Below are 27,198 nucleotides of genomic sequence, written 5' to 3' on the forward strand. Positions count from 1 at the left end.
TAACTGGCTCACTCAAAGTCCTCCCCATCACCGCAAATGGCACTCCATTCTTCCTGCCGCTTCGGCCAAAATCTATCTTCCACCCGTCTCTTTCGCATCCCGCATCTGGTTTGTCAGCAAATCTGGTCCGCTTGACTTTGACATTTATCCAGAATCTGAGGACTTCTCATCACCTCTACCCGGGTCCGAGCCACCCTCTCTCACCTAGATTATTTTAAGACTCCTCGCTGCTCTGCCCGCTTGCTGGCTTCCCTACAGCAGCCAGAGCGACCCTTTCAAGACCTCAGGCAGATCATGGCGCGCCTGATCTCCAGGGCGCTCCTCCGCTCAGCGCGCTCCGATGGCTCCCCATCCCTCTCCTCATAAAAGAAAGTACGGAGGCACCTGGGTGGCACAGTCGGTTAAGCATCCAACTCTTGATCTGAGCTCAGGTCATGGTCTCGCAGTTCATGAGATCAAACCCTGCATTGGGCTGTGCGCTGATGGCACTGGGCCTGCTTGGGATTCTGTCTCTCCTTCTCTCTGCCCCACCCTTGTCCTCTCTCTCTCTCTCTCTCTCTCAAAATAAATAAATACACAACAGTTAAAAAAAAAAAAAAGAAAGAAAGCACAGGAATTTGCAGTGGCCTCAAAGGCCCTACCCAGTTGGTCGGACATTAGTTCTCTCACCCAGCCTCGTGCTGTCCTCCCTCTCAGTTACTTTGCTAAAGCCTCACTGACGTCCTTGCTCTTCCCAAAACACGCCAGACACAGTTCCCTTCATGGCCTTACACCGGGTGTTCTCCCGCCCTGGGACTCCATTCCCCCAGGTACCCCACGGCTGCTTTCCACACCTCCTGCAAGTCAAGGCTCAAATGTCTCCACTCACGAGAGACCATTCATTCCCCAACGCTCCGGATCCCCATTCCCCGCTTTTCGTGATAACACTTATCACCGTCTATTATGTCACAGCACGTATTTCTTTATCGTCCTAATTCCACATAAGCTCAATGAGGGCAGGGAGATTTTTTTTTAACTCTTTATTTTGAAAGACTCAGGGATTCACCAGAACGCACAAAAATCTACAGAGAGATCCTGTGCACCCTTCACTCAGCCTCTAGCATTATCGTCTTGCATTGCTATAATATCAAAACCAGGAAATTGACATTGGAACAATCCAAAGAGCTTAGATGTCACTCATTAGATGTGCACTCATCTGTGTGTGTGCAGTTCTATAGCTTTATCACATGTGTAACTTCGTGTGTGTGTGTGTGCGTGTGTGCGTGTAGTTCTATATAGCTTTATCACATGTGTAACTTCATGGACCTACCACCGCAGTAAAATCTAGAACCGTACCATTACCACAAGCCTCCACAAGGGCAGGGTTTTTTGGTCGCATCTCTTCCCTCCTGTACCCCCCGCACCAAGAACCAAGCCTGACACGGAGTAGGCCTGGGTACCTGTCGAACTGAAAAGGCCCCAAGTGCAGTGCTGACAGACTCTGAAGCCAGGGCCAGCTGAGTTTGGACACCCCACCAGTGCAACGTACTAGCTACATGACGTTGGATACGTAACTCGGCATGTCTGTGCCTCAGTTCCCTCTTCTGTAAAATGGGGGTAAATAATATTGCTTAACTCACAGTGCCGTGGTGAGGATTCAGAGTCGCTGGTAACACGTTACGCACACAGTAAGGCCTGAGTTAATGTCTACCTGGCACATAATAGCCACCGAGCTCAGTAAACAGCAGCCATTATTACTTTCATTCCCTTGTATGGTAACAGGGCAGAGTGCTAGGAAGCAAATAAACTGTTACAAGATTGAAGGGGAGGGGCGCCTGGGTGGCTCAGTCAATTGGGTGTCCGACTTCGGCTCAGGGCGTGATCTCACGGTTTGTGAGTTCAAGCCCCGCGTCGGGCTCTGTGCTGACAGCTCGGAGCCTGGAGCTGCTTTGGATTCTGTGTCTCCTTCTCCGTCCGCCCCTCCCCTGCTCACGCTTTGTCTCTGTCTCTCAAATAAAAATAAACATAAAAAAAAATTTTTTTTAAATATTGAAGGGGTGCGGATTGCCAGCTAAGGGGAGGAGATGGCATCTAAATCCAGCCTTAGAAGGTAAGTGGTGGTGTTATGGGCTGAATTGTGTTCACCTAAAATTCCTATGTGGAAGCCCTAACCCCAGTATTTCACAACATGACTCTTTGGAGGCAGGGCCTTTATGGTGGTGATTAACTTAAAATGAGGCTTGCTGGTGTGGGCCCTAAAGCAATCTGACTGATGTCCTTTGGGATACACCAAGAGACACCAGAGACCCTCAAAGGCCATGTGACAACATGATGGAAGCTGGCCGGCCAACTGCAAACCAATCAGAGGCCTCAGGAGATTTAGAAAAAAAATTTTTAGTTTATTTATTTTGAGAGAGGGCTAGCGTGAGCGGGGGAGGGGTAGAGAGAGGGAGAGACGAGAATCCCAAGCAGGGTCCGCCCTGTCAGTGCAGAGCCCCCCTCGGGGCGTCAGCTCACAAACTGTGAGATCAGGACCTGAGCGGAAAACCAAGAAGAGTTGGACGCTTAACCGACTGACCCCCCCACCCCCACCCCGGTGCCCCAGAGAGGCCTCAGGAGACACCAAACCCGCCGATGCCCTGATCATCGTGACCCTGGACTTCTAGCCTCCGGAACTGTGACAAATTTCTGTCGTTTGAGCCACCCAGTCTAGCATTCTGTTATGGCAGTCCTGGCAGACTGATACGGGTGGGATCAGGACATGGGGAGACGGGGAGGAGGGCTTTCCAGCCAGAAAGAGCCGCAAGCCGCCAGCCACAAGAGACAAGAGTCGAGGTGCGGTACATTCTGATTGGGCGGAGCCAGATTTGCCGGAGGCACATTTCAGGGACCAGAATGCCACCGAGCTGGGTCCCACAGGTGTCCGAAAGGACAGGGGCTGTGAAGAGGCTCCGGGATTGGCCATCATGGTGCTCCTTGGTGCCCGTGAAAGTTGGGCAGTACAGATGGGACGTGAGGAAGGTGGCAAGAAGGGAATAGAGTGGGGGGTGAGGTGGGGCAGGGCTTGAAGGGAGGAGATGCTCTGAGGACATTTGGGTGTGAAGGGAAGGAGACAAAGAAGGGCCGCGCGAGAGAGTGGTGAGCTCAAGAGTTGGTGGGTTTTGGTAGATCATGGAGAAGAAGATGGGAAGAAGAGAGAGTAACAATGCACGAAGACGCAGGTATAGTGGACAGTGTGGGGGGCTCGGCGGGCATGCGGGGGCAGGCCGAAGGGCATCAGGAGAGGAGCTTCCCTGGACAAGAAAGACACGAAGAGAGAATGTTTTTGGAAATTTAGTTCTTTTTTTTTTTTTAATGCTTATTTATTTCTGAGAGAGACAGAGACAGAATGCGAGTGGGTTAGGGGCAGAGAGAGAGGGAGACATAGAATCAGAAGCAGGTTCCGGGCCCCGAGCTGTCAGCACAGAGCCCGACGCGGGGCTGGAACTCCTGAGCTGTGAAATCGTGACCTGAGCTGAAGCCGGAAGCTCAACCGACTGAGCCACCCAGGCGCCCCTAGTTTTTAAATTATGTAAATATTTTACGTGGTTCCCTCCTATCTAACCCTACATTTCCTGTCCTAGGCATTTCCCCAACAGAAGGGGAACAAATGTGCCTGCAGAGGTAGGTACTAGATTGCTTGTAGCAGAATTATTTATGAGAGCCCCAAGCTGGAAACTGTCCTAATCTATCGCCACGTGAGCAGATACACCGCGTGTTTCCCAAGGGCGGCGATACAGCAGCAGTTCTCAAAGTGTGATCCGTGGAACTCTGGGGGAGGTCATTTAGACCCTTTCAGAGGGTCTGTGAGGTCAACATGACTTTTCTTTTTAAATGCATTTTTTTTTTAATTTATTTATTTTTGGGACAGAGAGAGACAGAGCATGAACGGGGGAGGGGCAGAGAGAGAGGGAGACTCAGAATCGGAAACAGGCTCCAGGCTCTGAGCCACCAGCCCAGAGCCCGATGCGGGGCTCGAACTCCCGGACCGCGAGATCGTGACCTGGCTGAAGTCGGACGCTCAACCGACTGCGCCACCCAGGCGCCCCAACATGACTTTTCTAATAATACAAAGACATCACTTGCTTCTTTTACTCTCGTGCTCTCATGAGCGTAGTGTGGCATTTTCAAGGGGCTATGTAACTAGAATGACCTCCTTGCTCTGACAGACAATAGAATGTGTGCTTGTGTGTTTTTTATATTCCTGTTTTAGGGCACCTGGGTGGCTCAGTCATTAAGCATCTGCCTTCAGCTCAGGTCACGATCTCACAGTTCGTAAGTTCAAGTCCCACATCTGCTGAGCTCGAGCCCAACTTTGGGTGAACGCGAGGCCCGCATCACATCGGGTGAGCCCTGTTTCTCTCTCTCTCTCCCTCTCTCTGCCCCTCCTGGGATTCGGTCTCTCTCTCTGCCCCTTGCTCATTTGTGCCCTCTCTCTCTCAAAAAAAAAATTCCTGTTTTACTTTCTAATACAGTATATATCTATCTACATACACAGAGGTCCATGAGGTAAGTGGCCTTAAGGAGGCTTAAGACCAAAACATTTGCAAACTGCTCCTATCCAGCAGTGGAAATAAACTACGACAAAACCACCATGGCACGGATGATCTCATCAACATCCACAAAAATGTGGTACAAACGAAGCCAGACAAGAGCACACATTCTGTGTGATTCCATTTACGTAAAGACCAAAACCAGGAGAACGGAATCTGTGCCATGGGAAGTCAGGACAGTGGCTATCTTTGGGGGCAGGGGACGCTGATCATACTCTTTTTCTGGGTCTGGGTGCTGTTTGTATGGGTGTGTTTACTTTGTGAAAATGCATCTAGCCCTACCCTTCGGGATTACACGGTTTTCTGTATGGGTGTTATATTTCAGCATAAAGTTAAAAGCACATTTATATGGGTCTACAGGCAAAACTATGAATGAGGGGCACCTGGGTGGCTCAGTCGGTTGAACGTCCAACTTCGGCTCAGGTCATGATCTCACCGTTGGGGAGTTTGAGCCCCCCGCCCCCTCCCGACTCCCTAGGCTACGTTTACACCATAGGTAATTTCCATTGTGTCTTTGGGAAATATCTGAGTATTTTCACTTTCATGTCATTTGAGATATTCATATATTTGTTCGAATAACCCCCACCTCTGCCTTCCTAGGACAAAAGCAGCCTGGTAGGTAGGAGAGAGAGCCAGTGAGGGGGGAAGAGAAGGAGATGGGCGGGGCGCACAGCAGGTGGGTTGGAGTGGGGGGGGGGGGGACTTGGGCTCACCAGCCCTCTGCAGGGAGTAACGCGGTGGAGGAAGCGGAATAAAGCCGAAGGCCCGCACCATGTGCCGTAGTGGGATCCAGGGCCCTGTCCTTGACGGCAGGGCGTGGCCCACGTGCTGGGAGGGATGCGTGGGATGCTGGGAGTGCCCCCAGCCTGGGCAGTGGAAGGCCACGGAAAGGTCTTCAGAGAAGGGGCTGGCTGCTCGAGGGCAATCCTGATGAAGGAATAGGACGGGGCAGAGAAGGGGACAGAGGGAGGGCTTTCCAGGAGGAGGGAACTCTGTGTGTGCAAAGGGGCAGAGACCCCGAGCAGGTGTCCTGGGCCTCCCGGGGCAGGCCCGGGAGTCTGAGCTTCATCCTGGAGGCCAGCAATCTGCAACTTCTTGAGCAGAGTAATTCTGCGTTTTTAAAAGGCATGGTCTATAGAGATCTACCCTTGACTCTTCTTCTCTTACCCCTCTGTTCTAATCTGCCGGCAAGCCCTGTTCGTGCTCTCCTCAACATCTAGAACAACATCTTCAACAGCTCTCTTCTCCAGCTAGAATCCACGAGCCCCCGCGGCCCCCAGCCTGGCCCAAGATACCACCATCCCCCACCTGGGTCATGACAAAAGCCTCCTAACTCTTCTGCCTTCTTTTGACCTTACCCCCTCCAGTCACTTCTCGGTACAGCAGCCAGAGTGATCCTGGTTTTGTTTTTTTGAGTAGTTTCTTTATTTTGACAGAGACGGTATGAGTGGGGGAGGAGCAGAGAGCGAGGGAGAGAGAGAGAGAGAGAGGGAGAGAGAGAGAGAGAGAGAGAGAGAGAGAATCTCAAGCAGGCTCTGCGCTGCCAGCAGAGAGAGCCTGATGCCTGGCTCAAACCCACGAAGCCGTGAGAGCAGGACTTGGCGTGAAGCTGAAACCAAGAGTTGGTTGCTCGACCGACTGAGCCACCCAGGCGCCCCTCCAATCAGGTTTTCACCTGTTCTGAAGATCACTCGTGACTTCTCTGTTGCCAAATCCTAGGTTAATGTCTCTGGTATGGTCTGATTTGACCCATCAGCAACATTTGTCTGAGTTGACTCCTCCTTGAAATACTCGGTTCGCTTGGCTCCCAGGACAGTACACTTGCTTGGTTTTCTTCCTCGTTCAGACCCTCTTTTCCTGATTCTTTGTCGCGTGTCTAAATGCTTGAGGGCTCCAGACTTCACTCCTTGAATCTCTTCTCTTCCATCTATACTTACTCCCGTGGTGATCTTAATCCCATGGCTTCACATGTCCGAAACTGATAGCCCCCTGCACCACCGCACATGCACGCACACACGCACACGCGCGCGCACACACACACACACACACACTTTTTCCTGCAGTTTTCTCCATCTCAATCCTTTCCTCATCCTCCCGGGTGCTTAAACAATCTTTGACTCTCTCACGCCCCACATCTGGGCGGTCAGCAAATTCTGTGGGCTCTACCTACAAAATGCGCTCAGAATGTGATCACTTCTGACTACTTCTGCTGCTGCCATCCTGGTCCAGGCCACTGTCGTTTCTCTACTAGATTACTGCGACAGCTTAAGGTCTCTTTGCCCTTCTTTCCTCTGTTTTGGTCTGTTTTCAACACAGCAGCCAGAGTGATCCTTTTATTTTAAAATATTAAGTCAGATTATATCACACCTCTGCTCAAAACTGTGTGGTGGTTCCTATAACATCTGGAAGAAAAGCCCAAGTCCTAACTATGACCTGTAAGATCTTGCCCCTGTGAGCTCTCTGACTTCACTCCATCCGTTTTGCCTGCCCGCCGCCTTGCTCACTCTACCCCAGCCATTATGGGGCCTCTTTGCCATTCCTGAGCAGGCCAGGCATGCTCCTGCCCCAGGGCCTTCTCACATGCTTTTTCTTTTGGAGGCTTCTACCTCGTGTCCTTCTCAAGTCTACTCAGAAGTCACCTTCTCATTTAGGACTTTCAACCCCCAACTGTGAACATCGTATTACCTTTCCCTGATGTATTATTTCTGTCAGGCACCTGTCACTTTTTTTTTTTAAAGAAACTGTAATTTTTTTTTAAGTTTGAGAGAGAGCGTGTGAGCAAGTGGGGGAGGGGCAGAGAAGAGAGAGAGAGGGGCAGAGAGAGAGAGAGGGAGGAGAGAGAATCCCAGGCCAGGCTCTGCACTGACAGTGCAGAGCCTGATGCAGGGCTCAAGCTCAAAGTCACGAACTGTGAGATCATGACCTGAGCCAAAATCAAGAGTCAGATGCTTAACCGACTGAGCCACCCAGGCGCCCCCACTTGTCACTTACTTTTTTTTTTTAATGTTTATTTTTGAGAAAGACACTGAGTGCGAGCGGGGGAAGGGACACAGAGAGAGGGAGACACAGAATCCGTAGCGGGCCGTCAGCACAGAGCCCGACGCGGGGCTCGAACTCATGGACCGTGAGATCACGACCTGAGCCAAAGTCCGACGCTCAACCGACTGAGCCACCCAGGCGCCCCATCAGAGTTTCTATACACCAGCAAAAGGCTACAAAACTCCTATTAACCTTTCTCCTGTGGAATTAAAGATAGCACCTGTGAATACCACAGAGCGTTAGATTGTCATTTACGAGCAAAGTTACTACCTCAGGACTACCTTGTGTTTGCCTGCTGGGGAAAGGGGGGTGCGGTTCCCGATTCCGAGGGCATGAATGCCCACCGCCACCCATTTGTCACTGCCCTGGAGATACCTATTCCCACTGCCCTCACCCCTTCAGTTTTTCCTGCCTACTTCCCTCAGTATCACTTCTCTCCACGAGAGCAGCAAACTCCCAATGGCTGTAAATATCATGAGGGCAGGGACCTTGTTCACTACCATCATCTCGGAGGCAAGCCCGTAGGTGTTCAATGAACGTTTAGATGTGTGAGCTGTCTCCATCCCGTCGTTATTTCCAAACAAATGAAACCTTTGTCCGAAGTGGGCAAAAGTGGATGCTTACTTTTCTCTTCTTGCAGCAGTTTGTTTTCATGAGGAACATGAGATTATGAGTTAGGAGGAAGTGTCCTCACCTCCTTCCTCCTGACACGAGAGCAAGGGGGCCAACTAGAGAAAGCAAGGTGCGCTGTGGAAAAGGAAGTCAAGGTGGATTTGAAAAGCCGATTATTGGCAGGAGGGAGGGCCCTCCTGTCGCCTCACCTGTTGATCTGGTTTAGGGGTTTTCTCCAGCAACACTCGGCAGCCGTGCCCTGGTCATTTCTCGCTGTTTCCTCCTACCACTGGACCATGGTCTCTCAAGGACAAGGACTCGAGTCCTTGACCCCCGGGGCCTGGCACGCAGTCAGTGATTAGTAAATGTTGGCAAAAATGACTACGTACGTGAAGAAATTTAAGGGGCGTAGGGAAGTGTGGTTTACCAAGTTGGACTGGCAAGGCAAGTGGAACACAAGAGGGAGGTGCTGATGTGAAAACAGCCTCCAGAGGCCTGGCAACCGGCCCCAGGCTGGGTCAGGAGGCAAGCGATGTGACTCAGGACTGATGGCCGATGGCCTCGGAGCATCGCTCCTCCTAAGGCCAGCTCTGCCACTGCCGCCCCGTTTTCATCTGCTTTCTCAGGAAACCTGCACTATTGATGGTCACTCCCCCCTGGGACTTCATCCTCTTTCTCGGGGCTTTCCTTGTGGCTTCTAAACATGCTTTAGGAGTTCTCATATTTAAAATAATCCTCCATTGGGGCGCCTGGGTGACTCAGGCGGTTAAGCGTCCGACTCTTGATCCCAGCTTAGGTCTTGACCCCAGGGTTGTGAGTTCAAGCCCTGCGGTGGGCTCCAAGCTGGGCATTAGAGCCTACTTAAAAATAATAATAATAAAATAATCCTTCATCCACACCATTTACCTATCTCCATTTTTTCACTGCCAAACTTCCCTCTATGCGGTTTCCATTCTCAACCTAGTCTGGCTTCCGTTCCCTGTAATTCCAGGTCATCAGTGATTCGTGGGTCACTGAACCCCGTGGCCTTTTTTCAGGCATCACGCTGGACCTTCCAGCAGCATCCAACCCTAATGGTCACTTCCCTCTCCTTCTTCACTCTTTTCTCTTGGGTTAGGTAATACCAGAGTCTTCTGGTTTTTCACCTACTCTCTGGCTACTCCTTTTCTGTCTTTGTAGATACTTTTAATGTTTATTTTCTACTTGTGTGGGAGAGAGCATGGGGGAGGGGCAGAGATTGGCGAGGGGCACAGGGAACCCCAAGCAGGCTCTGCACTGACAGCAGAGAGCCCAACGCGGGGCTCGAACTCACGAACTGTGAGATCCTGGCCTGAGCCAAAGTCCGACGCTCAACCGAGTGAGCCACCCAGGCGCCCCATGTAGATACTTTTTTTTCCTTAAACATTTTTTTAATGTTTGTTTATTTTTGGGAGCGAGCCGGGGAGGAGCAGAGAGCGAGGGAGACACAGAATCCGAAGCAGGCTCCAGGCTCCGAGCTGTCAGCACAGAGCCCGACGCGGGGCTCGAACCCACAAACCGTGAGATCATGACCTGAACTGAAGTCGGATGCTTCCCTGACTGAGCCACCCAGGCGCCCCATGTAGATACTTTTCCTTCCCTGTCACCTTCGCGTTCTTCAAGGCTGGGCCCTAGGCCTGCTTGTTCTTTCTTTACCGTCTCACCCTAAGTGACTAAATCTAGACCCATGGCTTCAGCGATCACCTAAAAACAGATGAATTCCAGGGCCCCTGGGTGGCTCAGTCGGTTAAGCGTCCGACTTCAGCTCAGGTCATGATCTCGCGGTCCGTGGGTTCGAGCCCCGCGTCGGGCTCTGTGCTGACCGCTCGGAGCCTGGAGCCTGTTTCGGATTCTGTGTCTCCCTCTTTCTCTGACCCTCCCCTGTTCATGCTCTCTGTCTCAAAAATAAATAAATGTTAAAAAAAATTAAAAAAAAAAAAACAGATGAATTCCAAACCCGTATCTCCAGCCCAAATCTCTTCTCTGAGCTCCAAGGTCCATTTATCCAGCTGCCCCCATCTCTATTTCCTACACGCCACTCACCCCTCACTATACCATGGTTTCTGCCCCCATCAGTTCACCGGCAGCCACTCTCTCTGACGGTCTCCCTGCCCGTATTTGGGTGCTGTCTCCCAGTTGAGGAGCATTCCCTTCAGGGAACCTTTGATGGCTCCTCCTCTTTCCCTGCTTCTTGGGAAACTGCTTTCTCAAAGCCGAGGAAAACATGAAGCGGTGACTTCGGTAACGGCGGAGCGACGCCACCTTAGGGGAGGCTGGCAGGATGCCGCCCGGACCTTCCGGTTCTTGAGGAACAAGAGTAGCGAACCATGATTTGGTCTTGGTGGGCAAAGCAGAGGCCTAACGCTGGCGAAGGCAGAAGCGAATGTCGCTCGTCCCCCTTCAAGATTCCCGAGAGGTGAATTCAGTATCAAAAGGCTCATCTCTCCAAACTAATAGCTAGTTAGTAAAGGTAATAAAAAAAAAAACCAAACACTGAGCTTCATACTTGAGTGATATTGGTATTTATTGACATCAATGCAAAACAAGCTAGGACTAAAAGTAGCTATCTGACAGGAACAGAAATTGGTGCAGTTTCCTTCCCGGGGAGGGTATGCCCTCAGATCATCGGACCTAAGATAAAACAAAGACTGGATTGTCAAGAACCAAACACAGGTTAAATTTTACGCATCAATATCAAAATCGCTAAAGGCAAAAAGGAGAGGTTTAAAAATATTCTTGGCGCTAAGCTCACATAAGCAAATAAAAAACTACAACTAATCCCCAAACTTCAGGACCCAGGATATAGACACGACATAATTAAGTTTTTGCACAGGCGCAAACGTGTTATACCCTTCGCTGTCCATGTACTGCAATTTACATGCTCGTTGCGTCTACGCTACACGGTCAACAGTTACCACCAACAATGAACGTGATTAGATCTGAACAAGACTTCACAGTGACTCTGTTCCACTCGGATTCAGAAAAGTTCAATCCAGGGTTTGACCAAAACCTTTGATGACAGAACGAGCTGTCTTTTTTTTTTTACTCTCCTCGGGTCGCACCTAATTAACTCCTCACTGGACATTTCCCGCCTGCAGACCGCACTGCGTGGCCCCTCCCTCATCTTTGACACTTTAAAATGACTTTGTAGGAACTGCATAAGAAAGTGAAATTGTATTTCCAACCTGAACCTGCAACCGGGCTCCTGCTCGGACGCAAAAAAAAAAGAACAACAACAAAAAAAGAACGTACTCCTCTGCAGTGTACCTCACCAGCCCAGCGATCCCTTCCTCTGTCTCTATTCCTTTGCCCTGAAGGCACTTCTGGATTGCTTAATACGTGCTCTTTGGCTGCCTAGACAGTCAGGACACCTAAGGCCGTTTGGACTTATCACTCCTCTCCTCCTTCTTTCCTATGGCTAATACCACTTTCCTGCTTCTTTTCTAGCGCCGCATCTCCAGACTTGGTGCCGTCATCAGGCGGACAGAGTCGGTTTCGGCTTCGAGCTCCTGGCTGGTAAAGCTGCATTGCCGGGCGATCCTAAAGTAAAATGAAATGTTAATGTCACAACATCGCCGCCAGACATTCCCAGGGGGTCTTCGGAGTCACGAATTATAGGTTGGCATGTACCCCGAAACAACCCCTACGAGACCAGAAACGTGAGGGCACAGGACACGACAGTGTTGATGGTTAACTTGCTTTTAACCTCCCGCCTCCTTTCCCCTCTCTCCAAAGAAGAGCAACCGTTTATTAAGTATTATTGTGTACGCTGAGGGTAAGTTTCCAATAAGTCTAATTTTTATAACCATCTCAAGATGAGCTGAATTAGCTTGAATTTTCTTTACTTAGAAACCTCAGCCATCGCCTGTCTCTCCTCATCCGTAAACGGACTTTAACATTCGCTACCACATAGCAAAGTTTTAGGAGGAAAACCAAAATGAAGAAGGCAAAGCCCTGGGGCGCCTGCGTGGCTCAGTCGGTTAGGTGTCCGACTGGATTTCGGCTCAGGTCCTGATCTCACAGTTCGTGAGTTCTAGACCCACAGTAGACAAGCTATCAGCACACAGTCTGCTTGGGATTCTCTCTCTCTCTCTCTCTCTCTCTCTCTCTCTCAAATAAATAAAAACCTTAAAAAAAACAATGCAGTCTTAGTGAAGAGCCCCCTGAAATTACGAGCTCATACCCCATGCAACTTGCCACAAAGCATGGTTATTTCTTAATTCACGTATGACAGTTTAACACCCCAGCTTGAGACTCTCTAGGTGGCTCTTTGGATCTCCAATTCCTAATAAGCCTCAACAAAGTCATCATGTACCTCTCGGTTCAAGTCATGCGTGTGGTTTATGATAGTGTGATCCTGGAAAACTTAGATGGGTAGGTCCTTTTTAGAACTCAACAAAAAGATTACATGAGCCTTCCTTACCCTTTCTCCCTGGCGTCTGAAAGCTAGCCTTAAAGCATTAGTCTCAACTGAATAATTCCAGCAAAATCTCTCAATATTTTTATAAGATGAGATGTTAAAACAGACAAAGATTCCTGCACAGTATTTGAAGAAACGAATGATGGGGCTCCCGCTGTGCAAAGATGGGACAATTTAAACGTCAACAAGGATGATAACTGATAAAACCAAGTTGGGATCCATCAAATATTTCTAAATCCACAAGTTCTTATGACAAGGCAAAACTCACAGATGACCTAGAAGTTGCTGGGACCCCAACTCATTACTCTGAATAAAGGGAAAGGATCAAGTGTCTATCTTGCCTTTCCTGGATACACCGAATTTCAGGCTAAAAATGTTTAGAATACATGGGTCAGGCTTACAATACCTGAACCTACTGATTGGTTGGTTGTTCAATTTTTTCACCCTGAGAAATTTTACATCCATAGAAATGTTGCAAAACCTGCATAGTGAACACCTAGTACCCTTCTCCTGGATTCGCAATTATGAACGTTTTGTCATGTGCTTTTTCAGCCTCTAGTACGTATTGTTTTCCATTTAAGTTGCACACATCATGACCCTCCATCCCTAAATATTTCAGCTTGGATACCCTAAGAACAAGGACATCCTATTCCATAACCACAATGCAATTGCTATGGATTGATCATAGCATTACACTAACGGGGCGCCCAGGCATCACATGTTTCCTGACATCATACGATAGGAAGTACACAACACCCGTCTATGAAGTATTCTTTTTTTTTTTTTTAATTATCTTATTTTTAAGTAACCTCTATATGCAACACGGGGCTCGAACCCACAATCCCGAGATCAAGAGTCGCGTGCTCTACCAACCGAGCCAGCCAGGCGCCCCTCCATCTATGAAGTGTTCTCGCCAAAAATTGAGCCTGAATATATTCAGGCCTGTGGGTGAGGAGCCGCCTGTTTTCATGAACAGAGTGTGGCACACAGCCATACTCACTCTTTTCACATTATCTATACCTGCTTTCCTACGGAGCTTAGTGGTTGTGATAGAGACCATACGGCCCACAAGGCCTACAGTGCTTACCATCGGGCCCTTTACAGAAAAAAAATCGGCCGACCCCTGTTTTTCAAGACAGAACTACCAGTTTTCAAGGAAACGTAGAAGATAGACCATTTAGAGCTGAGAGTTCCACAGGACAAAGTGGTTTCTGCAGCAAATAAAGGGCAGGAAAACAAAAGGAGGGGGGATCGTTTAGGTTAAAAGAGACCTAAGGATACAATACCATTGGTGGACCTTGCTTGGAGCCTATCAAGAAGTTACTAATGAGGCGATTGGGAAAAACGCAGTAGGTAGGGCGCTGAGGACTGACTAGTGTGTGTTGGGGGGGTGGGGTTGGTGTGAAAATGCTACCGGGGTCCTATGAAGAAAAAGAATCTCTGTCTCTAATATCGACGTATTTAAAGAAGAAATTCTGTGTCTAGGATCTGCTCGAAAAGCATCAGTAGGGGCAGGGATGGGGTAGAGTAGAAAGCTTGGCCGGGAGCCGGTGACTGCTGAAGCGTGTGTCTTGTACTTCTCTGTGCTACTTTTGTGTGTGTCTGAAATGCCTACAAGAAATTAATCAAAGGATCGCACCGAGACCGAAAAAAGGTTGCAGACAGTTAAAGATCCCCTGTAAAAAGTCTGCCACACACAGCGAGCTGGCCCTCGCCTCTACACGTGCGAGAGGAGAGCAAAAGTCCTCATGGAAACAAACAGAACAAAAAGCACCACCTTGTTTCTTATGCGATCTCTCTTAACCACTTCCTCTTTCTTTTCAGTTTTTTCGGAGCTGCCTACGGATTCGGTACTTTCCGGCTTCTTTCCTTTGTCCCGAACCGCTTCTTTCTCTTTTTTCATTTCCTCTTCCTTCCTCTTAAAAGCCTTCTCCTTCTCATAGCGCTCCTTCTGCCTGCGGCGCTCCTCTTCCTGCCGCTTCAGCCTCTCCCTCTCCCGCAGGAGGCGCTCTTGGTCCCGCTCGTAGTCCCGCTCCCGCTCCCGCTCCCGCTCCCGGTAGTCTCGGCCGCCCTCCTCTTCGGGCCTGCGTGGGGAACAGATCTCAGATGGCACCTCCAAACGCCGCCTGCTCCCTGTGGCCTGCTCCCGTGCACGGAGGCGCTCCGGTTAGGACGCGGCCACGACGGGTGACCTTGTGCTTTTGGAGCAGGGTGAAAAAAACGCGAGCGTTTTGAAAACCAGTAACAAAACCCATAAGTTCGTTCGCCCAGACTAAGATGCTAGGATATCTGAAACCTTTCCTCCTCATCCCCTGCACTCCCGCCCCCCTTCGGGCACCAGCCAGGACACAGCGGTAAAACTGGCACGTTGAAACAGGCTGAAAACGGAGTGTCCCAAGGAGCCCTCGGCCACTGACCTCTTAGGCTTTTCGTCTTTAGGCTCGCCGTCAGAGCGCTTGGGCAGTGTACAACTTTGCCCGCTGGCTCTTTCATCATTCAGATTCTCTTTGTCTAGTTTCTTGGCTTTTTCTCTTTTGTCTAATTCTTTTTCATCTCCCTTTTCTGGCTTCTTGAGTAGCTTTAAAGAGAACAAACGTATTCTTATTTTCAAGGGTGGGACATTCTCTTCTGATCCTACCCGAGAAAACAATATTCCAAGTGATTTAAATTTAGGCTATAGGAGGCCTTTTTCTGCAGCTACTCTTAAACTTCCAGGTTAAGAACTAGCGCACGGAGAGCAGTAATTGACTAAAAGGAGGCTATGAACGTGGAAAGTGTTATCCACTCCAGGTGGTTTAATCACTTGTGGCAATAGGATCAAGACTCCTTTGGCTTGAAATGGGTCAACCTTTTAGTGAAACAGTGCACACTTCCAAGTATGCCTTCTGTAGCCAGCTAGCATACTGATGTAACTTGATGGGAAAATAGGCCACAAATCGAAGATGCCGGGCAGATCATTACTGTTGGACAGTAATGTTGGACAGCCGTTTGCCTGTCGTGCTTGGAGTGACCGATACCTTTGTCACCAAAGGAGGGATCCATTGCAAGAATAATTCTGCCTTGAGCCTGAGAATAACACACTTATGATGGTACGATCAGACATAATTTTCAGCATTTGATTTAAAAATCCAAAGGCCTCACAGAACGGTGAGGTTCCGTCTCTACGGAGTAGGAACTCTGCTCAATGTCACATATATATACATACACGTGCATATATATGACACACATACATATGACAAAATGCAGTTCTAAAATAAACGTGCCTTACGAAGTCCAAATTGCTAACAAAACAGTCTCTTTCTCCCATCGCTGCCACAGACCTCTCTAGAATATCCCCAAGTGTTGGATATTCAGAGTGATTCTTAGGCAGAATAGAAGAATTTCGAGTCTCAGAGCGAAGGCATCATACAAAGGTTCATCTCAGGGTGAAGGCATCACACGAGTCAGCAAGCAAGAGGCAAAGCACCACAAGAAAGACTTGAGCATGAAGGCCTGCAGCACGTAGCCACGGCAAATGGCCAGTCCACACTGGACGCTACGGAGCATCGATGTAGTGAGGATACCATGTGCAGGTTTCATTGGAAGTGTTCTTATTTTTTCTAATGAACATCTTCGTTAGAAGCCAGGATGTTCATTACTCTATTAAGAACAATCGTGAAAGTTTCTAGTGTGGCTGGCTCAACCTTCTGCCTTGCTGATAGGAACAGCAAGTCAGGTCACTTGTGCCACGGCAGACAGAGAGAGAGAGATCGCTGGAAAGAATTAAGATGGGAATCTCCCCACCCTGCTGCCCAAGCTCCTTATCGCCTGTAATGAGCCCAGGAGAGACTTGGGGGAACACGCTCTGGCCATAAACTGCTTCATTTTGAGGAGGTAAGAGGGAGACCCTGCCACCATCTCCGTGAGGTTTTCCCTTTCTCTGAAGGACTAGGCAGTACTTCCCCAGGAAGTTTGCTGGAAGCAAGAGCTGCCTCAGCCATGCCCTCAGAAGGGAAGCGGTAAGGCTGGGAGCTTTCTACAGGCTCGCCTCTTCCTAGGTGCGATGCGTTCATCACAATCAGCTGCTCCCAGATCCCCAGGCAGATGAGAGACGGTAACGGGGAGAATCGTGTGAAAGGGAAGCGTGTAACACAGGCTATATTTATCCCTAATACTCCCACAAGGCAGCCCGTTAGGAGAGGCATATGGAAAGAAAGAGCGATTTAGGCATGGTTGTCCTCTAGCCGTAGATTGTTAAAGCTTCCGGGTACCCAGCAGAGCATCAGGAAGTCATTGGGGCTTCCTTCTAAGGTAGGAATTGAAAATGGCTCAGATTTCTAGAAGACTCAAGTCAGTTGGAAGGAGTTTTCTACAGGTATCACTACCACCACCACCAAAAGGACTTATTATGAACTAAGACCTGTGTGTGTGACATGATACTAGGTGCTCTGTATCATGTACTTGGGTCCTTACATTTTTCTGATTCACAGCTTGTAACAGAAACCTGTGTACCTGAAGACAGTGGAAAACAAACAGATGAGGCAACTTCACGTATCAAATATGAAGGAAAAGCTGAATAAAACCCGTAATTCATGCCAGCCAGCCCTAAGCCCTTACTTATGAAGAACTGAGAATAATAATCCAAACATTGACCATTTTCTGTGATAAAAATAACAGATCTTCATGAAAAAATATCACGTAAATTACTTAATTCTTTTAGATTATCTTGAATTTTTAAAAACAATACCATTCGCATCATAGGAAGGATTTCTATTGGTTCACCTCCTCCCCCCCCCCACAAAGACAAAAACAAATTTAAAAAAATTATGTTTACAACAGCACAAGATGCATGCATATTTAAAGAAGTACATGCAATTTTTAGCAACATGCAGTCAGCTCACGTCATTTTCATACCTTTATCTTTGGTTCGTCCTTTAATTTGTCCCTTTCTGGAACTCTGTCTATCTTCTTTAGCTTTTCTATATCTTTCCTTTTTCGTTTTTCTTCTTCCTTCCACTTCCTCCTCTCTTCTTCTCTTTGTCTTTTTCTTTCTATTTCTCGCCTCCTTCTTTCTTCTCTTTTCTCTTCTCTCATTCTCTGGAAAGAAGCATCCACATAAGCCTTCAAACAAGGTAATCATCACCAAAAACCTAATCCAAAAGTTATGGCGGGCACCCACTAGACGGGACTGTCTTTCCTTCCTACTTTCTACAAAGTGGCTACTACCTACTTTCTACCTCTTTAACCCCCTCGCCACCCCACTGAGAATCTGAGAATAAAGACCAGGGCCTGCCAGTATCAGAATCTCCCCACTGTTGCCTACATGCCGTATCTCCAGAGGCTTTTAGGAAACCAAGGGAGTGTCTCTAGGATAAGCTAAAGACTCTCTGGGTTTGCAGAGTGCATCCTTGGCCCAACGACACGAAGGAGAGGGCCAGAGAGTGAGGCCAATGGGCCACATCTTTCAAAGAATCATGGTAGAAAAGGTAGCTGTTTCTCCGCTAGGATCCCAATTCAATGCTCGTATGCTTATGGACTACGAACTAGTGAAAATATAAAGTATCGAGAGAACTATAAAAACAAAAGGTTTACCTGCTTGTTTTTCAGGAAGCTCAAAAGTGGGGTTGTCTTTTTAGCTACATAAATGTAAACAGATTATTAATAATACTTATCAACCCCTAGAAAGGATTCCATTTTCTGACATTCCCTGCCAACCACCCAAGGTGGGAAAACTATACCCCTTAAAACAGTTCACGAGTACATTATCAGAAAAGAGTTTTACGGTAGTTTGCTTCAATTCTGAAGGTCTGAAATACTTTTTCCAAAAGTGAAGAAATCCAAATTCAAGCAGTTTTTTAACGGACTAATTCCCAGTGTCAGTGAGAATTAAGTGCAAAGGATAGTCTCTTGTTTCAGGTGGCAATATAAATTTGTTCAACTGGGAAGAAACTGGGGGAAGGCGCTAAAAATATCTCATCTTTTTGTCCCCATAATTCCACTTCCAGGAATTTATTCTAAGGAAATTATCAGAGATGGGCTTAGACTCTGCATCCATTAATAAGATCCATTTTAGAAAAAAAAATTTAATTTCCAATATCCTGAACAATGCTATCTAGCCTTGTAGTTAGCATTTTTGAAAGCCTGCTTCCTTTGGATAAATTCCTAGGAGTGGAAATCCCGGGTCAGGGGCTATGCTTATGTTTGGAGCTGAGAGAGGAGTGCCAATTTACTGCTAGGGCCAACGTCCAAACTAGAATTTCTCAAGGAGTTTTCAATTTGGCAGTAACGGACTTCATTTTTTGATATTTGCAGTTCACATGCTTTTCAGGAACGTGAGCTGCTTGTTACCAGAAAATACCAATTGATCTTCAAAGGCTTGCCGACGTCAAAACGTCCCATGCGTCTTCAAACTTTTTCTACTTATGTTTATGTGGCATTAAAATAGGTCACGGAGCATTTTCCCCGTCTTATCAATGCATTTACATAATCCTGTGAGGCAGGTATTATCGTCTGCACTTTATAGCACAGAGGCTCAGAGAAGTTAGGGCCTTCCCCCTGGTCACACAGCTAGCAAGTGACAAGTAAGAGTCAGGTCTTCTGATGAAAAAGCCGTTGCCCTTAATTCCTGTTGCCCACTTACCTATTAATTCTCTATTTTTTGCTTCTATTTCCTCTAGCAGTGTCTCTGGAGTAGATGTCATTTTCTCATTATCTGCAGCATAACTTTCCAAAAATTTCCTATATTCTGGATCTAAATAATTGTTTCGGTAAACAGAAAATATAGCAGACTTTAAAAAAAAAACTTTCCACATCATGGAAGATTAAAAATAAACCTAAACATACCCACTAGACCATTCAGGGCTTTATTGGCCCATTACTCTCGGAATTCCTATTCCCTATACTCACTCAAGTCAGGGATAAGCAGACACCACACGTTGTAACAGAACCTCCAGGCATGTTAAGTAGTTTGCTTTTAAAAGTTACTGTCCACCTAATCCAGACTCACACTTACGTGAGAACTGCAAGTTGTCGTTCTGGGACCTTCACAGTATCACAGATGGCACGTAAGCAATTCCTGTATGGGCATACCTCACTTTAAGTAAACCCAACACGGGGCGCCTGGGTGGCTCAGTCGGTTAAGCGTCCGACTTCGGCTCAGGTCACGACCTCACCGTTCCCGAGTTCGAGCCCCGCATCGGGCTCTGTGCTGACAGCTCGGAGCCTGTTTCAGATTCTGTTGTCTCCCTCTCTGTCTCTGCCCCTCCCCTGCTCGTGCTCTGTGTCTCTCAGAAATAAATACACATTAAGTAAACCCAACATATTGAGGGGGGATGTCCTAGATGTTGCACTGGAGCTGATGATTCCTGGTTTTCTCGACGCATCTGACATCAGAAAGGGTAACACATTGGCGTCATCCCATTGCTGGTATGTGGACTTTCTGTGCATCGTGGGGCATGTCACTTGATCTAGTCTTCCAGATCCGAATCTCTGATATAATCAGTCACTAGCTGTGTGTTGAATCTTTTCTGTGTTTTCTTTATAATACCCATTCTAATAATAAGTAATGGAAATCCAACTAGAGGATTCCAAAATATCAGATACAAAATGTTACAGCTAAGTCCATATCCAACATAACATTACACAGAGCTCAAAATCTGGATCCAGTTTACCTTACGTGGCAATGATTCCAGTTTTTCAGTTCCCGTATTCCAGTTCAATGTAATTACTATGTGTGCAGTTAACTGCATATTCAAAGCCTAGGAAAATAGGACTAGCCACTTCCACTACTTTAGGTTATGTTCCTCAAGTATAGAAAATTTTCCATCCCAGCTCTCAATGATAAACCTTCCCTCTCTATAAAAATGGAAATCAAAAGAAATAAATAAGGGGCGCCAGGGTGGCTCAGTCGGTTGAGCGTCTGGCTTCGGCTCAGGTCGTGATCTCACGGCTCGTGGGTTCGAGCCCCACGTCGGGCTCTGTGCTGTCAGCTCAGAGCCTGGAGCCTGCTTCAGATTCTGGGTCTCTGTCCCTCTCTGCCCCTCTCCCACTCATGCTGTCTCTCTCTGTCTCTCAAAAATAAAAATAAACGTTAAAAAATATATAAATAAATAATCATCATCATCAAATACATTGAGACCTCAAAGAGTTGTACTTTGCTACATCTGATTTTTCACCATTGTCTTCCAGTCAACAAACCAAAGGTAATTTACTGCCCGACAGTCAATGCTATATTGCTTGATGGTGAAGGAATAAGATGGCACCAGCCAGAGTGGGAACTCTACAGGAAACCCACTTCTATTCCGACAATTAAGCAAAGCTTTCACCAGTGAATTACATTTCTCACAAACTTTATTCTGTGTGTTTTCCTATTTAAAAGACTGGAATCCAATTAATTCCCACAAAGGTAGTAATTTTTTTAAAAAAACCCAGGGCAATAGCATTACATAACTAGAGCTATACTGTACCATCATCGATAGTCCCAACTTTGGTATCTCTTTTCTTAGTCTTCTTTTTTGCAGCTTTTTGAAAAGGTGCAAATTCTACTATGGCAGGATATTCCTGACCTGTTTAGAAAAAAATACCACACTTGCTATAACAACAAAAAAGCCAAAAGTGGATACAAGAGAGTCAACCCACCATTCTCTAGGCCTCCTTTGACAGCAGTCAACTGAATAGGGCCCCTCAATGGGAATGAATCACGAGGGCACAAATCACATGGGCACAACTAACATCAGTATGTTACCAAAGGAGCCCCAATTTCACACTGATAACATAACGAAAAGATATGGCAGGGAAGTAAAATAATCATTTAACTTCAACTTTTAAAGTGTGATATTTTGATATGAGGGGGAAAAAAATCTATAAATCAATGTTCGTTTAAAACATACATCAGAGAGGCGCCTGGGTGGCTCCGTCGGTTCAGTGTCCGACTTTGGCTCAGGTCATGATCTCACAGCTCGTGAGTTCAGGCCCTGCATTGGGCTCTGTGCCGACAGCTTGGAGCCTGGGGCCTGCTTTGGATTCTGCCCCTTCCCCACTCGTGCTCTCTCAAAAAAGAAACATTTAAAAATGTTTTTTAAAATACATCCGGAATCTCTAGAATAGGCAAATCTGGAGAGATACAAAGAAGATTAGTGGCCACCTAGAGCTGGGGCATAGTTGGGGGAGAATGGAGAGTGAGAGCTAATGAATACGGGGTTTCTCTTTGGAGAGCAAAATGTATTCTAAGATCAGACTGTGGTGACGGCTGCACAACTCTGTGAATATACTAAAACCCACTGAACTGTATACTTTAAGAGGGTGAATTTTATGGCATATGAATTATAGCTCAATAAAGCTGTTATAAAAAAATATGCCAGGAGACACCAAAAGCACAGTCAATAAAAGTGAAAAATCGATAATTGAACTACATCAAAATTAAAAACTTTTGTTTATCTAAGGGACAAGTTAACAGAGTACAAAGGCAACCCACAGAATGGGAGAAAATATTTGTAAATCATACATCTGATAAGGGGTCAATATATACAAAATATATAAATAACTCCTACAACTCCCCAGCAACAAAAACCCAATTGAAAAATGTTCAAAGGACTTGAATAGACGTTTCTACAGAGGTGATATATAAATGGCTAGCAAGCATATGAAAAGATTAAAATATTACCGCACTAATCATTAGGGAAATGCAAATCAAAACCACAATGAGCGATCACCTCACACCCATTAGAAAGGTAGCTACTAAGGAAAAAAAAAAAAAAAACCACAGAGAATAACAAGCGTTGACGAAGACATGAAGAAATTAGAACCCTCGTGCATTACTGGTAGGAACACAAAATGGTGCGGTTGTTATGGAAACCAATATGGTGGCTCCTCCAAAGAATTAAAACTAGAATTACCATATGACCCAGCAACTCCACCTTCAGGTATATATTCAGAAGAAGTGAAAGCAGAGACTTGCGTAGATATCTGTACACCCGCGTTCATGGGAGCATTATTCACAATAGCCAAAAGGTGGGAGCAACCCAAATGTCCTCCAACAGAGAAATGGTTAAGCAAAATGCAGTATAGACATACAATGGAATATTACTTAGGCTTAAAAAGGAGTTTCTGACCCACCCTACATGGCTCAACCTTGAGAACATTATGCTAAATAAACAAGCCAATCACAGAAAGTCAGACACTATGTGGTTCCACTCATATGAGGTACCTAGAATGGCCAACTTTATGGAGACAGAATGATGGCTCATAGAGGTAGAATGGTAGTTGCCAGAGGCTGGGGGGAGGGAGAAATGGGGATTTATTGTTTAATGGGTATAGAGTTCCAGTCCTGCAAGATAAACAGGTTCTAGGAATTGGTTGCACAGTGTGAATGTACTCAACTGAACTGTAGAATTCAAATGGTTAAGATGGTAAATTTTGTGTATTTTACCACAATTTTTAAAAAATGTGTACCAAAAAAAAAAAAAGGAACGAGGTAATGATTATAGGCTACAACATGGATGAACCTTGCAAACATGTTAAGTAAAAGAAGCAGTCACAAAGGCTACATATTGTATAAGTCTGTTTCTAGGAAATATCTACAGGAGGAGGAAGGGGAGATGACTAATGGGTATAGGATCCTTTCTGGAGTCATAAAAACATTCTGGAATTACATCGTGGTGATGGTTGTACAACTTTGTGAATATACTAAAAACCATGGAATTTTATGGTATGTGAATTGTATCTCAGTAAAAAAATACCCAAGGGACTGCTGGAAAAAGAAAATACACCAGACCCCTGTTATAGAATGATGTCATAAAGGGTATAAAATACTATCATTGGCATGTAGACATAAGCCAGAATAGAATAAATAGAAATGACCAGAAGGCATCACAAAGAAGTCAGGGAGGAAGCATGGTTTTGGAAATCCTACTGAATACAGGATCAGATTAGTTTATTAACTGATATATTTGAGAAGGAATAAATAAATCAGACTAAAGCAGAAGGAATTGTGGTAAGAGAGGCTGAAAAATCAAACAAACAAACAAAAACCTCAGAAGTGAGGCCAACCTGTGAAGGACCCTGACTACCAGGCTATGGAATTTGGACCCCCCCCCCCCGCCCCCGTAACTGCTGTCTTAAATCACTATTTTCAAAAACATTAATTTCATGGCAGTGTAACAGACTGAACTTATACAGAAATGAAAAAAAAAGGAAAATTCTGTAAGTTTAGAGACAATGGGTTGTCTAAGCGTTGGGAGGCAAGGACACAGTGTGAAAAGTATTAATAAGTAGATGGAGACATTAAAAAATAAACTGGAGAAATTCATCACTTGTTTAAATATAAGGGATAAAAAAGAGAGGAAAAAAGTTAAACATAACTCAGGTTTCCAGGAAAACATTGCTATCTAGTGGAATAAAGTTGGGAGTGGAGAAGTAAGTGGTTTCAGGGGTCTGTGGGGGCACGGGGATTAATAAAATCTGGTGAAACACAGTGGAAATCCTTCAACTTTTCCTGGCATATTCCCTCACAAAGATTTCATTTTTACCAACTCTGAAGTAATACTGAAAAACAGTCCAACAAAAAGATACTTTGTTTGCCTATAATAGTTACAAAGACAAAAAAGGTAAGTGGGAAATAGGAGCTTGGATATCCTCTAGCTACAATGTTGCAAGTGGCAGATAATAAAGAGCCTTAAGGCAGAAGTTTTTATTCCCTATAGAATCCTGGATACAAAGTGGGAGATCATGAAGTTGGATGTTTTAAGCACAAATACGAATCGGAACGTTGAACAGCGTTCCCAACTGGGAATTACTGGCTTAAAGGATTTAACCTAAATCAATCAATGTTGGTCCTTGAAGTGAGATGACAAGTAAATATTTAAAATTTGTTGTACAAGTTTAAAGAGCCGTTTATCAGTATTGCTGTTGAAGCTGGTAAATAGTCAAAACAACAGATCGCCTAATCCAGGGCGAAAAAAATTGGCCACAGGAAGAGAAAACAGTGGCAATTTCATTCAGTCGGTCAAACTACAGAAATAACAGGTTAATAAAAATATCCAAGGGCTGTGAAAAGTCACACATCTATTTATAAGACTGCAATAAGCTTAGTAAATGTGTAAAACTCTTTAGATGCTGCACATTTTATCACCGAGTTTTAGAAAAGCTATGAAGGCACTGAGAAAACACCGTGATACACACATTGTCTTAAACATACAAATGACAAAGAAACTCCCCTTCAGTTACAAGGACTCACCTTTATTGTCAAGGAATACATAACCATCAAAGCGATCCCTGAACAAAATAATGTCCTCTTGGTTTTTAAAGTTGATGTATGCTCTGGCATACATATGAGGATACAGACTGCAGAGAGGAAAGCAATTATGTAAATGTGCTTGCAGGTGTCTGAATTACAAGTATGCATATATTAAAGAGACAGGCTCAAAAATCAAATGGAAACAGTAGGGTAAAAAAGAATGAAAGAAAAATTTTCATTTACCCCCGCCCTCTTTTATTTATTCGTTTTACCTAGTATCATTAGAAAAAAACTCAAAATAATCATGCTCCGGCATAGGCTGAAGATGTTCCTGAAGCTGCTCCTTGGTCAAAGTGGGAGGTAATCTCCGAATGACCACCTTAAGAAACGAACAAGGAAAATAAAATTAGTACAAATCCATTTCCTGTCATACCTGAAAGAATCACCAGCCCTGAAAAAAAGTTGGTCTTTAAAGGATGAGCTCACATATTAAAAACCCAGCAGAAAATTATTCTAATGTTCAGAATTAGTCGAGACTAATCGTAACGCTTTTTGTTTTGTTTTGTTGGTTTTTTGCAAACTCTTAGAAATAAGAACAGCAGAGAGCAAGGAAAATCTTAGGTTCTGTTAAACAGAACCCAGCCGTTTACCAGGTTTTTGCATCATTTTCTATCACCCATTTTTCGACAGATGTAGTAACAAGAAATTAATAGGCCAATCCTGGTCTTTTGTGGGTACCATGAACATTTGACTTATGATCCCCTTACCACAGCCAACATATCCTAAAACAGAATCCTTCCTCATTCAGCATAGAGAATTCAAAACCCTAAGGAATACCAGAAGTTCCTTATTGCTCCCAAAATAAGATGAACCCGCCCCGCCCCCCCCCCCGACCATGAATCCCCCCACTCCCGCTCAACTCGCCTCCATTACTACTCTGATCACAACCTACTCCCACCCCCGATGGCCCCTTCACTAATAATCCACCCCCCCACCCCCACCCCCATTAACCTTCTAATTCCTCACTCTCTTTACTATCGATCCCTCTTGCACTCTTCTCACAGCTCGGATCTCCACCTTCTCATCTAGGAATCCCTCCCTTTTCCCTCACTCGTACCCCGGGGCTTGGCCGACAGGGGCTCCCTCGATCTCGGGCGAGTGGGTGAAGACTAGGTGACGTGATTTTCACTCAGGTAAAGAAACAGAGGGGCAGACTGGGAGGGGAAAGAGGGCGGCCCCACTCCCAACCATCCTCGCGGGTGGCGGACCCGTCCCGCCCTCTCCCGGGCCAACAGCCGGCCAGGCACCTTGCTCAGCGCCTCCTTCTTCTCCTTATTTCGATCCTGCTTATCTTCCCCTTTGGCGCTGTCCCCCGAAGCTCCACCGCTGCTGCCCGTGGCCCCCGGGGGAGTCAACAGGGTTACACGTTTCTCTTTAGGCCTATGATCCTTCTCCTCCTTCATGGCCACGGCTTCGCTCCCGAGAACCGCAGCTCGGCCTAAACGCCGCTACGCCGGGCACCTACGACGCCCGGCCCACTCCCGCCTAGCTCCGCCCCCAACAAACGCCCCTAGTGATAAACCAGGCCCCGCGTTCCATTGGGCCCGGCCAGGATCTCGCGAGACTTCAGGGCGCCAGGCTTCCTTTGATAGAAAGGTCTTAGCACCTGGTCTTAACTTCCCGCCGGCGGAAGGTCCGCACAGCCCAATCCCCTCGTGGCCCAGACTCCCTCGGGGCCGCTCTTCGCACGTCATTAGCAACTCCGCCATCTTGGCTAGAACGACTCTTTCGAGGACTACAAATCCCGGCATACAACGCGGCTAGCTCCTCCTAGCCAGGCGCCTGGAGCCACAGATGGGTCAGTATTCCTATCTGTAAGTAAGTGGAATCTTTACTCTTGAAAGTTTAGTGTTTTTCAGGTCAAAAGATAGGTTCTGCAGGCTTCGTTTTCCTCAAGTAGCCCAATGTTATCCAAAGTTTATCTCACTGGGGGAGCGACTTGTATTTTCTTTTTTTAGACGTGTATTTTCTATTATTCATTCTAAAGTGTACTCTGAGCAACTTTGGAATTTCCTTTCCTTACCGTGATTAGGATTCACAGATACTTAATGAACACTCACCGTTCACTGGTATTTAAAGGACTAATATGACCAAAATGTATGAGATTTGTTTCCCTTATCCTTTTTTAAGTAAAAGAATTCTCTCATGCTTCATGAGGAGAAAATAAAACCCACTTGCTTTACATGGGATTACCCTTTCTCCCGCTTTGAAAAAGGTCAATTATTCGCTTTTTATAATAGCCCCAAACTGGAGACGATCCAAATGTC

The 27,198-nt window shown here is 46.3% G+C and overlaps 1 protein-coding gene across 3 annotated transcripts; it reads right to left on the reverse strand.

Moving 5' to 3' along the window:
- Positions 1–10,743: 10,743 nt before the first annotated feature.
- Positions 10,744–26,593, reverse strand: UPF3B (UPF3B regulator of nonsense mediated mRNA decay). 3 transcript variants are annotated; one of them, XM_043571661.1, is made up of 11 exons: positions 26,179–26,593; positions 25,144–25,250; positions 24,872–24,978; positions 21,105–21,203; positions 19,280–19,390; positions 18,232–18,275; positions 17,554–17,736; positions 17,113–17,151; positions 15,078–15,238; positions 14,438–14,744; positions 10,744–11,780 (listed from the first exon to the last, which is right to left on the reverse strand). In XM_043571661.1, the coding sequence occupies exons 1-11, from the start codon at positions 26,332–26,334 to the stop codon at positions 11,631–11,633; spliced, it is 1,464 nt and encodes a 487-aa protein (XP_043427596.1). In that variant the 5' UTR covers positions 26,335–26,593; the 3' UTR covers positions 10,744–11,630. The 3 variants fall into 3 exon arrangements, with proteins under 3 accessions (XP_043427596.1, XP_043427597.1, XP_043427598.1); XM_043571662.1 differs by lacking the exon at positions 17,113–17,151 and having other exon boundaries at positions 26,179–26,592; XM_043571663.1 differs by lacking the exons at positions 17,113–17,151; positions 26,179–26,593 and adding an exon at positions 25,989–26,089.
- Between the last annotated feature and the right edge of the window lie 605 nt (positions 26,594–27,198).

This window comes from Prionailurus bengalensis, chromosome X (genome assembly GCF_016509475.1).
Source record: "Prionailurus bengalensis isolate Pbe53 chromosome X, Fcat_Pben_1.1_paternal_pri, whole genome shotgun sequence".
Lineage (NCBI taxonomy): Eukaryota > Metazoa > Chordata > Mammalia > Carnivora > Felidae > Prionailurus > Prionailurus bengalensis.